General features: G+C 41.1%; 1 protein-coding gene across 1 annotated transcript in view; it reads left to right on the top strand.

Annotated features, from left to right (window-relative positions):
* The window catches only part of LOC134359714 (collagen alpha-1(XI) chain-like), a 125369-nt gene extending 110450 nt beyond the window's left edge, over positions 1–14919 (top strand). The window contains exons 29-32 of the mRNA XM_063073232.1: positions 71–177; positions 1173–1253; positions 1379–1582; positions 13420–14919. Of these exons, the coding sequence (XP_062929302.1) occupies positions 71–177; positions 1173–1253; positions 1379–1582; positions 13420–13566 (539 nt within the window). The 3' untranslated portion in view covers positions 13567–14919. The remainder of the gene's footprint in view (positions 1–70; positions 178–1172; positions 1254–1378; positions 1583–13419) is intronic.
* The last annotated feature ends 471 nt before the right edge of the window (positions 14920–15390 follow it).

The following is a 15390-nucleotide window of genomic DNA, read 5'->3' as shown; positions in this document are numbered from 1 at the left end:
TTGGTAAAAATGATCAGGCAAAAATAAATTTGAATAATATTCTTGGTTTTCTTTGGATTTTTTTTATTAGGTTTCTATTATATTGACCCCAATCAGGGATGTCCTTATGATGCTCTTCTGGTGTTCTGCAATTTTACAGCTGATGGAGCTACATGTTTGCCAACCAAGGAAAATGAGGTACTGCAGCTTAGAGGTTAAAGATCATATGATAGATTGTGTTGTTATTCCATCATAGAGCAGGGGCTATCTCCTGTCCATTAGTGATTGCACAATGATTATGGTTACAGAGTTCATTATTTAGGGGTAGATTTTTCTCCTTCATCTGGATAAGTTAAAGGACACAGCAAGCAATCTGCTCTGTAGGTCAAGCAGTACCATAGGGAAGGGGATATACGGAGTTATCAATATTTCAGGTCAAAATCCTGCAACAAATTGAAGGAAAGTTGAATCCTGCTACCAGCAGTAATGTCTGGCACATAGCACACCACGCCAAATCTGGACAGCAATATTACAGTATGGTTCCAGTATCAGAATTATACAATAGGACATCTTTAATCTATTCTGGACATGCAGAACATAGCTGCAGTGGGCAAAGCAAGCAGATGGAATTCCATTCCCAAACTGACTAAGTCAAACGTATAAAGGCAATGTTGCCAAGGGAAATGAGATAGCAGATACCAGACAAGTATTCAGGCTGTCACTGAGAAAGCAGAGGAGCTGGGATTCTCCTGCTTAGAGAGGAGAAGGTTCAGGTGACTATGAAAGATGCTGACCATTGCAAGGGATTTTGATCAACTGATCCTCCTGGCGGAGGGATTGTGAACAAGACGTAGGTTTGTGATGAGTGACAAAGCAATTGTGTGAGGAGGTGCAAATAAATACCTGTGCTATGTGCATTGTTCTGGAATAAGAGAGTGGGGGGAGCAGATTCAGTGTCAGATTTCTGAAGGGAACTCGATAAGTACTTCAGAAGGGAAGTTGTGTAAGGGTGGACAAGTGTTTGGGAGTGGCATATTTCTAAGAGCATGTGAGGTCCAGAAAGACCAACTTTATTGGTTCCATGTTGGAGGGAAGTGGCTTGCAGGTGGCAAACTATTCTGTTCCTTTTGGCTTTCTTTTTAAAAAGAAAAAAATCTTTACATGAATTCTATTATATTCAACATATTATCCAGGTACCTCCAAAAGGGTGGTTCAAAGAATATTCAAAGGAAAGTACATACCAATGGTTCAGCTCTACTGAGGGAGGATTTTTGGTGAGATAACTTTACATTCCAAGATTTAAAATATTGTTTTAAAAAATTCCAGAAATATCAATGTGCCAGACATTTAATTTCTAGACTTACATTGTCCACGCCTTGCTTTGAATTTATGTTCACAGTTTGAATATCCTGGAGTGAATATTGTACAGCTTCGTTTGCTAAAACTTCACAGTACCTATGCCAGCCAAAAAATAACCTACAAATGTAATCCAGGCCTTAATTCATTCAGAAGTGACCACAGAACTATTCAGTTCATGGGGGACAATCAAAAGAAAATATACAATGGATACAAAGGATTCACAATCAACTCTGATGGATGCTTGGTAAGTTTTTGGTATTTTAATAATTAGAATTTCTTCACTACATGTCAAACCATATAACGTATAACCATATAACAATTACAGCACAGAAACAGGCCATCTCGGCCCTTCTAGTCTGTGCTGAACTCTTACTCTCACCTAGTCCCACCGACCTGCACTCAGCCGATAACCCTCCATTCCTTTCCTGTCCATATAGCTGTCCAATATAACTTTAAACAACAACATCAAACCTGCCTCAACCACTTCTGCTGGAAGCTCGTTCCACACAACTACCACTCTCTGAGTAAAGAAGTTCCCCCTCATGTTACCCCTAAACTTTCGCCCTTTAACTCTCAACTCATGTCCTCTTGTTTGAATCTCCCCCACTCTCAATGGAAAAAGCCTATTTACATCAACTCTATCTATCCCCGTCATAATTTTAAATACCTCTATCAAGTCTCCCCTCAACCTTCTACGCTCCAAAGAATAAAGACCCAACTTGTTCAACCTTTCTTTGTAACATAGGAGATGAAACACAGGTAACACTCTAGTAAATCTTCTCTGTACTCTCTCAATTTTGTTGACATCTTTCCTATAATTCACTGACCAGAACTGTACACAATACTCGAAATTTGGCCTTACCAATGCCTTGTACAATTTCAACATTCCCTCCCAACTCCAATACTCAATGCTCTGATTTATAAAGGCCAGCATACCAAAAGCTTTCTTCATCACTCTATCCACATGAGATTCCACCTTCAGGGAACTATGCACCATTATTCCTAGATCCCTCTGTTCTACTGCATTCTTCAATGCCCTACCATTTACCATGTATGTCCTATTTTGATTAGTCCTACCGAAATGTAGCACCTCACTTTTATCAGCATTAAACTCCATCTGCCATCTTTCAACCTACTCTTCTAACTGGCCTAAATCTCTCTGCAAGCTTTGCAAACCTACTTCATTATCCACAACTCCACCTATCTTAGTATCATCTGCATACTTACTAATCCAATTTGCCACCCCATCATCCAGATCATTAATATATATTACAAACAACACTGGACCCAGTACAGATCCCTGTGACACACCACTAGTCACAGGCCGCCAATCTGACAAACAGTTATGCACCATTACTCTCTGGCATCTCCCATCCAGCCACTGCTGAATCCATTTTACTACTTCAATATTAATACCTAACGATTGAACCTTCCTAACTAACTTTCCGTGTAGAACCTTGTCAAAGCCCTTACTGAAGTCCATGTAGACAACATCCACCGCTTTACCCTCGTCAACTTTCCGAGTAACCTCTTCAAAAAATTCAATAAAATTTGTCAAACATGACCTTCCACACACAAATCCATGTTGACTGTTCCTAATCAGACCTTGTCTATCCAGAAAACTATATATACCATCTCTATAATACTTTCCATCAATTCACCCACCACTGACGTTAAACTCACAGACCAATAATTGCTAGGTTTACTCTTAGAACCCTTTTTAAACAATGGAACAACATGAGCAATATGCCAATCTTCCAGCACCATCCTCGTTTCTAATAACATTTGAGATATTTCGGGCCCCTGCTATTTCCACACTAACTTCCGTCAAGGTCCTAGAGAATATCCTGTCAGGACCCAGAGACTTATTCACTTTTATATTCCTTAAAAGTGCCAGTACTTCCTCTTCTTTAATTATCATAGTTTCCATAACTACCCTACTTGTTTCCTTTACCTTACACAATTCAATATCTTTCTCCTTAGTGAATACCGAAGAAAAGAAATTGTTCAAAATCTCCCCCATCTCTTTTGGCTCCGCACATAGCCGTCCACTCTGATTCTCTAAGGGACCAATTTTATCCCTCACTATCCTTTTGCTATTAATATAGCTGTAGAAACCCTTTGGATTTATTTTCACCTTACTTGCCAAAGCAACCTCGTATCTTCTTTTAGCTTTTCTAATTTCTTTCTTCAGATTCTTTTTACATTCTTTATATTCCTCGAGCACCTCATTTACTCCAAGCTGCCTATAATTATTGTAGATCTCTCTCTTTTTCCAAACCAAGTTTCCAATATCCCTTGAAAACTATGGCTCTCTCAAACTTTTAACCTTTCCTTTCAACCTAACAGGAACATAAAGATTCTGTACCCTCAAAATTTCACCTTTAAATGACCTCCATTTCTCTATTACATCCTTCCCATAAAACAAATTGTCCCAATCCACTCCTCCTAAATCCTTTCGTATCTCCTCAAAGTTAGCCTTTCTCCAATCAAAAATCTCAACCCTGGGTCCAGTCCTATCCTTCTCCATAATTATATTGAAACTAATGGCATTGTGATCACTGGACCCGAAGTGCTCCCCAACACATACTTCCGTCACCTGACCTATCTCATTCCCTAACAGGAGATCCAACACTGCCCCTTCTCCAGTTAGTACCTCTATGTATTTCTGTAAAAAAACTATCCTGCACACATTTTACAAACTCCAAACCATCCATCCCTTTTACAGTATGGGCTTCCCAGTCTATGTGTGGAAAATTAAAATCTCCCACAATCGCAACCTTGCGCTTAGTACAAATATCTGCTATCTCCTTACAAATTTGCTCCTCCAGTTTCGCTCCCTATTATGTAGTCTATAATACACCCCTATAAGCGTTACTACACCTTTCCCATTCCTCAATTCCACCAAAATAGCCTCCCTAGACGAGCCCTCTAATCTATCCTGCCAAAGCACCGCTGTAATATTTTCTCTGACAAGCAATGCAACACCTCCCCATCTTGCCCCTCCGATTCTATCACACCTGAAGCAACGAAATCCTGGAATATTTAGTTGCCAATCACACCCTTCCTGTAACCATGTTTCACTAATAGCTACAACATCATATTTCCAGGTATCAATCCATGCTCTAAGCTCATCCACCTTTCTTACAATGCTCCTAGCATTAAAATAGATGCATTTATGAAACTCTCCACCTCTTACTCTCTGTTTATCCCTAATAGTGCAAACAACTTTGTTATCTTCTTCTTCCTTCTCCCCTATATCTTCGATCTGAGTGCTCCCGTTCTCTGTCCCCGCCCATCCTCCCCCACACACTGTCTACCAGCTTTCTCTATTTGTGAACCAACCCCCTCTCTCCTCGTCTCTTCAATTTGATTCCCACCCCCCAACCATTCTAGTTTAAAGTCTCCCCAGTAGCCTTCGCAAATCTCCCCGCCAGGATGTTGGTCCCCCGGGATTCAAGTGCAACCCATCCTTTTTGTACAAGTCACACCTGCGCCAAAAGAGGTCCCAATGATCCAGAAACTTGAATCCCTGCCCCCTGCTCCAATCTCCAATCCAAACATCAGTGATATCTGGAAATATTTATTGAGAATGAAGTAAGTCACGAAAGAAGCAAAAATTTCAACTTAGAAATCAATCTGTTTCTCGAATGAAGCAATAAAAGCAGAAGTTGTGTGGAAAAACAGAACTCGATGGGTCTGAGGTCAATATAGATTCTCATGACCTGGTTTCCTGCCGTGGGAGTCCAGGTATTTGCAATCCCACAATGAGTGACAGAACGCAAAGATAATCTGTTGCTGGTCTGGGTTATTGATGGGAACAACAGTGGCCAGGACTCCGCTTAACCTAAATGACAATTTTATTTATTACAGTATGGTCTTAGCTGACTTCAAACGAGATGGTTCAGCAATTACATTGTGGAACTGAAAGGAAACTCCCTAAGATGCTTTTATGCACTTTGTGAAACTCATAAAAAATTTTTGAAGACTTGTATGCTTCATTTAGTCATTAACTCAAGCATATTAGAAATGACATAGCTATTTATTAGAATTACTCACAAAGTTTAATGAAATCATTCTTCAATTGCAAGGAAATTACGTCAATCTTATCAAAGTCAAATCAGTCATCTCCACATTTCTGTCCAAGTTAACACTATTTCATTGCAACATTAGCTGTCGCGACCTTCTCCAATTTCTAAGCCTCTGAGTTGGAAGAGAAAGAAAGAATACCAGGTGACGATCTTCAATTATATTGTACCCACCTGGGTGAGCTGCAAAAAGACATGTCAGAGAGATTTCAGACTCTCCTCTTGATCCCAATTCCAGATTGGGAACACTTGTAATGAGGAATTAACAGGAAGGAAGAAGGAGGAACTGATCTTGCTACAATGTGACTTTACGCTAAAGCTAGGGTTCAAAAAATCAAAGCAAGGCATTTAATCACAAAAAGAAATCTGAGTGCTATCCTACATTGTGGAAAAAGGTCAAGATGCTCTTTATTTCCTTTTCAACATAATATTTAGCGGAGCGTGGTTTCAGTCCAGTCACAATGAAACAGACAGCAAAATGTGGACCTGGAACTCTTTCTGAGTGACGTTCAGCCTGTCTTTGAGAAGCTGATATCACTGCACCAAACCCTTCCATCTCATTGAAAAGTGAAAAAGCAATGTAGTAGTGAATAGTTGGACTACTAATGAATGCTCTAAAATTGTTGATGAAAAATCATCTGTACTGAAATTAAACAAAGAAATAATTTGTAAATATTTGTAGCTTTAAATAGATTTGAATTATTTTTACAATTATTTATCATTGCTTTGAATTTACAGTTCCTATTTTCATTCTTTGTGCATCGTAAATCAAAATTCTTTATAGTTTTTATGTAATTTGCTGAAAGGGAGAGGGGACACTGGGGATATGGTCTGGGAACCAAGGGGGAAGTAACCCAAAGAAGTTTGAGAAACACTAGACTCTGGTTGGATTACCTTTATTATCTTCCAATTTATGGAAATGTTTCTAGAATTGATGGAACTTTAGGAGGTGACAGTGTATCCACTCTCTCCATAGTCATCTTTCCCAAAACATTAGGGATGCAGGGTAATACAGTGAACTGAAATGCTTGAGCATGTAGACATTATGAAAGAGGATGTGCTGGAGCTTTTGAAAAGCATTGTTAGATAAGTCACCAGGCCCAATTGCGATATACCCCAGGCTACAGTAGGAAGTGAGGGAGGAGATTGCTGAGCCTCTTGTGATGATCTTTGCATCATCAATAGGGACGGGAGAAGTACCTGAGGAATGGAAGGTTTCAAATGTTGTTCCCTTGTTCAAGAAAGGGAGTAGAGATAACCCAGGAAATTATAGACCAGGGAGACTGACTTCAGTGGTGGGCAGGTTGTTGGAGAAGATCATTGGATGAGCATTTGGAGAGAGATAATCTGATTAGAGATTGTTAGCATGGCTTTGCCAAGGGCATATCATGCCTTATGAACCTGATTGAATTCTTTGAGGATGTAACAAAACACATTGATAAAGGTGGAGCAGTGGATATAGTGTATATGGATTTCAGTAAGGCATTTGATAAGGTTCCCCATGCAAGGCTCCTTCAGAAAGTAAGGAGGCACGGGATCCAAGGAGACCTTGCTCTGTGGATCCAGAATTGGTTTGCCCACGGAGGGGAAAGGGTGGTTGTAGATGGTGCGTATTCTGCACAGAGGTCGGTGACCAGTGGTGTTCCGCAGGGATCTGTTCTGGGACCCCTCCTCTTTGTGATTTTTATAAATGACCTGGATGAAGAAGTAGAAGGGTGAGTTAGTAAGTTTGCTGATGACACAAAGGTTGGGGTGTTGTGGATAGTCTGGCGGGTTGTCAGAGGTTACAGCAGGACATCGATAGGATGCAGAACTGGGCTGAGAGTGGCAGATGGACTTCAACCCAGATAAATGTGAAGTGGTTCATTTTTTTTAGGTCCAATTTGAAGACAGAATATAATATAAATGGTAATACTCTTAGCAGCGCAGAAGATCTGAGAGATCTTGGGGTCCATGTTGATAGGACACTCAAAGCTGCTATACAGATTGACAATGTTGTTAAGAAGGTGTATGGTGTGTTGGCCTTTATCAACGATGGGATTGAGTTCAAGAGCCGTGAGGTAATGCTACAGCTATATTAGACCTTGATCAGACCCCTCTTGGAGTACTGTGTTCAGTTCTGGTCACCTCACTACAGGAAGGATGAGGATACAATAGAGAGAGTGCAGAGGAGATTTACAAGGATGTTGCCTGGATTAGAGGGTGTGCCTTATGAGAATAGATTGAGTGAACTTGGCCTTTTCTCCTTGGAGCAATGGAGGATAAGAGGTGACCTAACAGAGGTGTATGAGATGATGAGAGGCATTGATCATGTGGATAGTCAGAGACTTTTTCACAGGGCTGAAATGGCTAACATGAAGGAGCATAGTTTTAAGGTGCTTGGAAAAAGGTACTGAGGGGATGTCAGGGGTATGCTTTTCACACAGAGAGTGGGGGGCATGTGGAATGCGCTGCCAGCAGTGGTGGTGGAAGCAGATACAATAGGGTCTTTTAAGAGCCTCTTAGATAGGTACATTAAAAAATAGAGCGCTATGCGGTAGGGTAAATCCAGCCAGTCTCTAGAGTAGCTTACATGGATGGCACTGTAATGTACTGTAAATTTCTATGTTCTATAATAGTGAGCTTTAGCCCTTTTCAGCCTCTCTACTTTCTCTGATTTTCATTTATTATTGGGCTCCCCATTTGCTCTGGATCTGTTCTCCTCCACTGTTTACACTGTGACTTCCATGAAGACAGGGGTCAAAATCTTTGCTTAGTTTCTCTGCCATTTCCTCATATCCCAGCATATTTTTTCCTGCTTCCGGCTTTAAGGGAGCCATGGGAACTTTAGTTAGTTATATATATCTATAGAAGAATTTCAATTTTCTTTGTTTTTGTTTTTCACTAAAACATTCTTGCTCTCTATTTCTCCTTAGCAGTTTCTTGGTCCTCTTTTTGCTGAGTTTGTGAATGTTTCCTGTCCTTGGGTTTACTGCATTTTTTGGCAAAGTCACCAGCTTTTTTTTAACGTCCATTTCTATCTTTAACACATTTTGACTGCTAGACACGTTCCTCAGTGTGTTCCCGCAAGAGCCAGGGCATCCTGTTGTCAGAGCCTCGAAGCTTCTTCCCAACATCTCTCAGTGAATTCATTCCAAAAGCTGTTCAATACATTGGAAATCATTCAGAAAAACATCAAATGAAAATTATTTAAAATAATTTATTAAGATAGAAATTAATTTAAAACATATGATCAATAAAAAAAGTGAAGAGAAACATATTTTCTCAATTAAAGTTGATGACTTTATTCAAATGAACGTGCTTGTGTTACATCCATCAGCCATGGCTGGCGTGAAGCTGAGGGACCAGATGTCTGATCTTCTGCTTTTTCCTGTGTTGTAGTGTGCAGATGTGAAAATCTTGAACAAGCTGACCCATCCACTGTAATTAGTCACAAAGTTAGAGCTAGAATCAGCTCACTAAATCCACACCAAACATTAAACACCAATTTACACCAATCCATTCCCTCGTCCCATTTTATTCTCTAATGTTTCTATTAACTTCTGAGGGGTTAGACAGGGATACGTTGCCTCGTCGGAATTATTTAATATCTATAGTGAGATGAATCTCAGAGAAATAGAAGACCTAGATGGGATAAAAATTGGAGGTGTTAACATCAACAATATAAGATATCAGACGATACCACCCTAATAGCAAGTGCTGCTGAAGACCTACAAATCCTCCTAGACAAAGTAGTACAAACAAGTGCAGATTTTGGTCTAACCATCAACTGTAAAAAAAAACCAAATGTATGGTAATTTCAAAACAGGATACTCCCAACTTCCAATTGTACATCGGTAACCAAGAGATTGAACAAAAGACCAGCTTTAATTACCTTGATAGTTTTATATCACAAGATGCTAAAAGTAAAGTTGAAATAAAAAGACTAATTGCCATTGCCAAAACCAACTTCCAAAAAATGAAACCCATTTTTACCAACAGACGCATTTCTATGACAACAAGGCTTAGGCTACTAAAATGTTACATCTGGTCAATCTTGCTGTATTCTTCCGAAACGTGGACTATAACACTAGAACTCCAAAGAAACTTAGAAGCAACAGAAATGTGGTTTCTTAGAAGAATGCTGAAAATATCATATAGGGTAACTAACGAGACAGTACTCCAACATGCCCATACAAAAAGGTTTTTAATAAGAACATTAAATGAGAGGAAACTTAAATTACTGGGCCATGTCATCAGAAAGGGAGAAACAGAGTGCCTTACATTACAAGGCCGTATGCCTGGGAAACGCGGAAGAGGAAGGGAAAGAAGAAGATATATGGACACTGTGAATGAGCTAACAAATCTAAGTGTGCGAGATATCATTGACACTGCGAGGAATCGTTCAATGTGGAGAGCCATGATAGCCCAAGCGTGTAACACGCAAGGCACATGAAGAAGACGACCACTCAATTAAGGTACTAACTTGCACAGCTTTAGAATGTGGGAAGAAACCAGAGCAACTGATTGAAAGCCACGGGTTTTCAGGGAGAATATGTATAACCACAGCCAGCTGGTGGTGTACTGGGAACCGCACCAGACTTCGGGGTGAGTGGTCCCAGCGACAACACTTCATGTAGATGTGCTCAGTGGTGGAGAAGGCTTTACCTGCGAGGGACTGGCCCATATCCACTACTATTTGTAGGATTTTCCATTCGAGAGTATTGATGTTTCCATACCAGCCTGTGATGCAGCCAGTCAATGTACTCTCCACCACACATCTAAGTTTGTCAAAGTTTTAGATGTCATGCTGAATCTTCGCAAACTCCAAAGTAGAGCTGCTGCTATGCTTTCATCGTCATTACACTTATGTGCTAAGCCCAGGAGAGGTACTCCGAAGTACTAACACTGAGGAATTCAAAGTTGCTAATCCTCTTCACCTCTGATTCTCCAGTGAGGACTCTTGAAGTCAACCATCAGCTGACAGAGTGAGTGGTTATTGTTGTGGCACCACTCAGACAGATTTTCAATCTCCCTCCTATATGCTGGTTCATCATCACCTTTCATTCGGCTGACAGCAGTGGTGTCATCAGCAACCTCAGACATGGACTATGGACCTGTGCTTAGCCACGCAGTCATAAGTTTAAAGCAAGTAGAGCAAGTAGCTAAGCACACAGCCTTGTGGTGCATCGGTGCTGATGGAGATTGTGGAGGAGATTTTGTTACTAATCCAGACTGAGGATCCAATTGCACAAGGAGCTATTGAGGGCAAGGATTTGAAGCTTGTTGATTAGTTTTCAGGGATGATAGTGTTGAATGCTGAGGTGCAGACAATAAAGAGCTTCCTGATGGATGCATCTTTGCTGTCCAGATGTTTCAGGGTTGACTGAAGAGACAATGAGATGGCATCTGCTGGGGACCTGGTGCTCTGGTGGGCAAATTGGAGCAGATCCAAGTCGCTTCTCAGGCAGGAATTGATATGTTTCATCACCAAGCTCTCGAAACACTTCATCACTGTGGAAGTACAGTGAGCGCTATCAGATAATGGTCATCGAGGCAAGTTACCATATTGTTCTTAGGCACCAGAGTAAGGGAAGTCAGCTTGAAGCAGGTGGTTGCCTCAGACTGCTGAAGTGCGAGGTTAGAGATCTCAGTGAACAGTCCAGCCAGTTGATCAGCACAGGTCTTTAGTACTTGGCCAGGTACCCCGTCTGGGTCAGATGCTTTTTGTAGGTTCGCTCTCCCGAAGGCTGCTCCCACGTCAGCCTGAGAGACTGAAATCACAGGACCTTCAGGGGCTGTGGCAGTTTTTGATGGATCCCCCATGTTTTGATGATTAAAGAGAGTGCAGAAGGCATTGATCTCATCTGGAAGCAAAGTCTTGTTGTTGCCTAAGTTGCTTGATTTTATTTGAAAGGAGGTGATAGTATTCAAGTATCAAGCATCCTTCATTGTTTCAAGTTTAGTCCAGAGTTAGATTAGATTATGAGGACACACAGTCCTCGTTTATTGTCATTTAGTAATGCTTGCATTAAGAAATGATACAATGTTTTTCCGGAATGATATCACAGAAACACATGACAAACCAAGACTGAAAAACTGACAAGAACCACATAATTATAACATATAGTTACAACAGTGCAAAGCAATACCGTAATTTGATTAGAACAGACCATGGGCACGGTAAAGTCTCAAAGTCTCTTGAAAGTCCCATCATCTCACGCAGACGGTAAACCTCCAGCACCACAAACTTGCCGATGAAGCACCCTGGAAGCACCTGACCACGGTCCGACTCCGAGTCCGTCCGAAAACCCCGAGCCTCCAACCAACTCTCCAACACCGATGCACCAAGCACCATCTCTGCCGAGTGCTTTGACCCCGGCCCCGGCAACAGGCAATAGGCAAGGCCGAGGATTTGGGGCCTTCCCCTCCGGAGATTCTCGATCACACAGTAGCAGCAGCAGCGAAGCAGGCATTTCAGAAGTTTCTTCAGATGTTCCTCCGTGCTTCTTCACATCTGTCTCTATCAAATCAGGATTGTGAAAGGCATCCTACTTCACAGATATGATACTCATTCAGAACGGTCGCGCGTGCTGCGTTGCGCCGCCATCTTCTCCTCCCTCCAATTGCCACTTTGCCCATGAGATGGCTTTCCAGAGAACATACCTGGACTTCTTGTACCTTTCTTGGTCACCGGACTTAAATGCCTCTGACCTGGACCTCAGCAGATTGTAGATTACATGGTTCATCCAGGGCTTCTGACTGGGGACGACTCTGAATGATTTTGTGGGGACACACTCGTCTACAACCGTTTTAATAAGGTCTGTGACAACAATGGTGTATTCATTCATTCAGATCAGAGTCCTTGGATATGGCCCAGTCCACTGACTTGAAGCAATCACACAGCAGCTTCCCACGACCATCTCTTTGTTGTCCTAATCTCTGAAGCTTTGCTCTTTAGCCTCTGCCTGTATGCAAGTAGGAGAACAGCCAAGTGATTTGATTTACCGAAGCATAGTCTGGGCATGGAACAGTTGGCATTCTTTATGTTAATACTTATGTCAATATCACACATGACCTGACTTGGTCCAACCAAGCAGAGTCCATTGCAAGAAGGCCCACCAGCACCTTTACTTCCTGAGAAAGCTAAAGAAATTTGGCCTGTCCCCTAAAACCCTCACTAATTTTTATAGATGCACCGTAGAAAGCATTCTTCTGGGGTGCATCACAACCTGGTATGGAAATTGTCCTGTCCAAGACCGGAAGAAGCTGCAGAAGATTGTGAACACGGCGCAGCACATCACACAAACCAATCTTCCGTCCGTGGACTCACTTTACACCGCACGCTGTCGGAGCAGTGCTGCCAGGATAATCAAGGACACGACGCACCCAGCCAACACACTTTTCGTCCCTCTTCCCTCCGGGATAAGGTTCAGGAGCTTGAAGACTCGTACGGCCAGATTTGGGAACAGCTTCTTTCCAACTGTGATAAGACTGCTGAACAGATCCTGACCCGGATCTGGGCCATACCCTCCAAATATCCGGACCTGCCTCTCAGTTTTTTTTTTGCACTACCTTACTTTCCATTTTCTATTTTCTATTTATGATTTATAATTTAAATTTTTATTATATTTACTATCGATTTGTACTCCAGGGAGTGCGAAGCGCAGAATCAAATATCGCTGTGATGATTGTACGCTCTAGTATCAATTGTTTGATGACAATAAAGAAACAATAAATTTAATATAACAGTGGTCTAGTGTGTTGGGATCTCTGGTGCTACAGGTTATATGCTGAGAGTAATTGAGCAGGGCTTTCTTCAAACTAGCCTGGTTGAAGTCCCGAACTATTCACGACAGTGTATGGTTGAAAAAAGTCACTTTACTCTCATTTAATGTGTTATTTATTCCATGTTTCTGATCATATATATAAATATTATATATATCTGCCCAATTATATCTATTATAATATTTTAACAATAAGCTAATTTTAATGTCTTGTTATTCTGTTTCAGTTGAATGACTCTGGGCCTCACACAGTTGAGTTTGAAGTCACTACCGATGAGGTTGACCTCCTCCCTCTGAGGGATTTGGCGGTGTTTAATAATGGTGCAGAAACTCAGGAGTTTGGCTTTTCTATTGGCCAAGTGTGTTTTTATTAATCGGTCCAGCCTCGGGGAAGCCGTTGCTGTTCACGAAACCTGAGTCAGCCAACCTGTGCAGTGCCAGTAAACCTGGCATTGCAAGAAAAGCACTTTTTTCCAATGGCAATTTTGTAAAGATTTTGGTTTCCTCTCTGAGGTCTTGACAAATATTTTGGACTAACCCCCTACTGAACGGCCAAATGTTGTTTACATTAATGGTGCGACTCAGAAACATCTGCTGGCAACTTCTGCAGCCATTGCCGCCAACCTGTGTGTCGAACTGTGCCATTTAATGGTCAAAGCTGGATTACGGTGTGTCCCCACGTTCAATCCTGCACTTAAAATGAACTTTTCAAAACCAGTTTACAGACCATTGATTTGGCAGTTTACAAAGTAGCGTCTGTATGATGAGCTGTTTGAAAACAGTTGTGTAAAAGCATTGCTATTTGTCAGTACTTTACCATTTACAGTATACTTCACCTGAACTTTAACTTTCCAAATGTTAGATGTTTTATTTCCCAATCATTTCCATGTTTCATCCTGAGCCATCAGATCTTTGTTCTTAAGCAGTAGTTGTGATGCCACAGGGAATTTCCAGGTGCCTACTGAACCATCCTCTCAATTTTGTTGGTGGATTTGATATAGTTTTCCGAAGTTCAGAATAAGTCAGCCGAACTATTCCTGTGGTGATGTAACTACTAGAATTAAAAAATGCAATGACATTTTCTGTTACACATTCATAGATAAATCATCTTTTTTTCTGTTATGAAGGCATTCTATAGAAAAGTATTTCATGTATACAACACATTGTACAGTTGATCTGTAGTGAGCATGAAGAACCTTCCAGAAGAGAATGATTGTGTTACTTTTGCCATTGACAGTGTTGTAAAAGCTGATCGATCTGACTTGCCCATGTTGTGGATATCTTCTGCATATTCAGTGTAACATTATAAAATAAATCTCTGTTGTCATTGCATTTCAAAACAAAAGGATAACCAGACTGATGCTCAAACACTTCTGTGGAAGAAAGACAACATTGTGCACAAAGCCTTTGCTAGCTTTGCGATCTTTGCACATTGGCAGATTTGTCTTAATTAAACAAGTTTTCATTTTAATCTTCTTGTTCCATTTTGATACCTATAAGATTTATACTTTTTTTGTACATTAAGCACATTTAGAGCTCTCTCTGTAATATTGATCATGTACAATAGTCAGAAGGATTTCTGGAATGAAAACCAGGCAGGCTATCCCAGAATACTTAGCCGTCAAAGGACAGCTGTTCTGTGCTTTTCAACAAAAACCATTGTATCTCTGGTGTCATTTTCTGTACCACGCGTCCTGGTGCTTATTCCATGATTCTAAATGAAAGTAATATGCTGGTCATTTTTGCTGATAAGAATGTGTTTTGTTAATAAATCTATCTTTAAAATGACTTCTCTACACTCTTCTCACTTGGTTGTAGAAGCTAATTCTGCTGTAGGTAACTTTAATTGGAATCAATTTTGTTTTGGAGAAACACACATCAAAGTTGCTGGTGAACACAGCAGGTCAGGCAGCATCTCTAGGAAGAGGTACAGTTGACATTTCAGGCCGGGACCCTTCGTCAGGACTAACTGAAGGAAGAGCTAGTAAGAGATTTGAAAGGAGGAGGGGGAGGGGGAGATCTGAAATGATAGGAGAAGACAGGAGGGGGAGGGATGGAGCCAAGAGCTGGACAGGTGAATGGCAAAGGGGATATGAAAGGATCATGGGACAGGATGCCCAGGAAGAAGGAAAAGGGGGAGGGGGGGGAAACCCAGAGGATGGGCAAGGGGTATAGTCAGAGGGAGAGAAAGGAGAGAG

Source organism: Mobula hypostoma, chromosome 21 (assembly GCF_963921235.1).
Source record: "Mobula hypostoma chromosome 21, sMobHyp1.1, whole genome shotgun sequence".
Lineage (NCBI taxonomy): Eukaryota > Metazoa > Chordata > Chondrichthyes > Myliobatiformes > Myliobatidae > Mobula > Mobula hypostoma.
The sequence above is the reverse complement of the archived record's forward strand: the minus strand, read 5'-3'. Positions and strand labels throughout refer to the sequence as shown.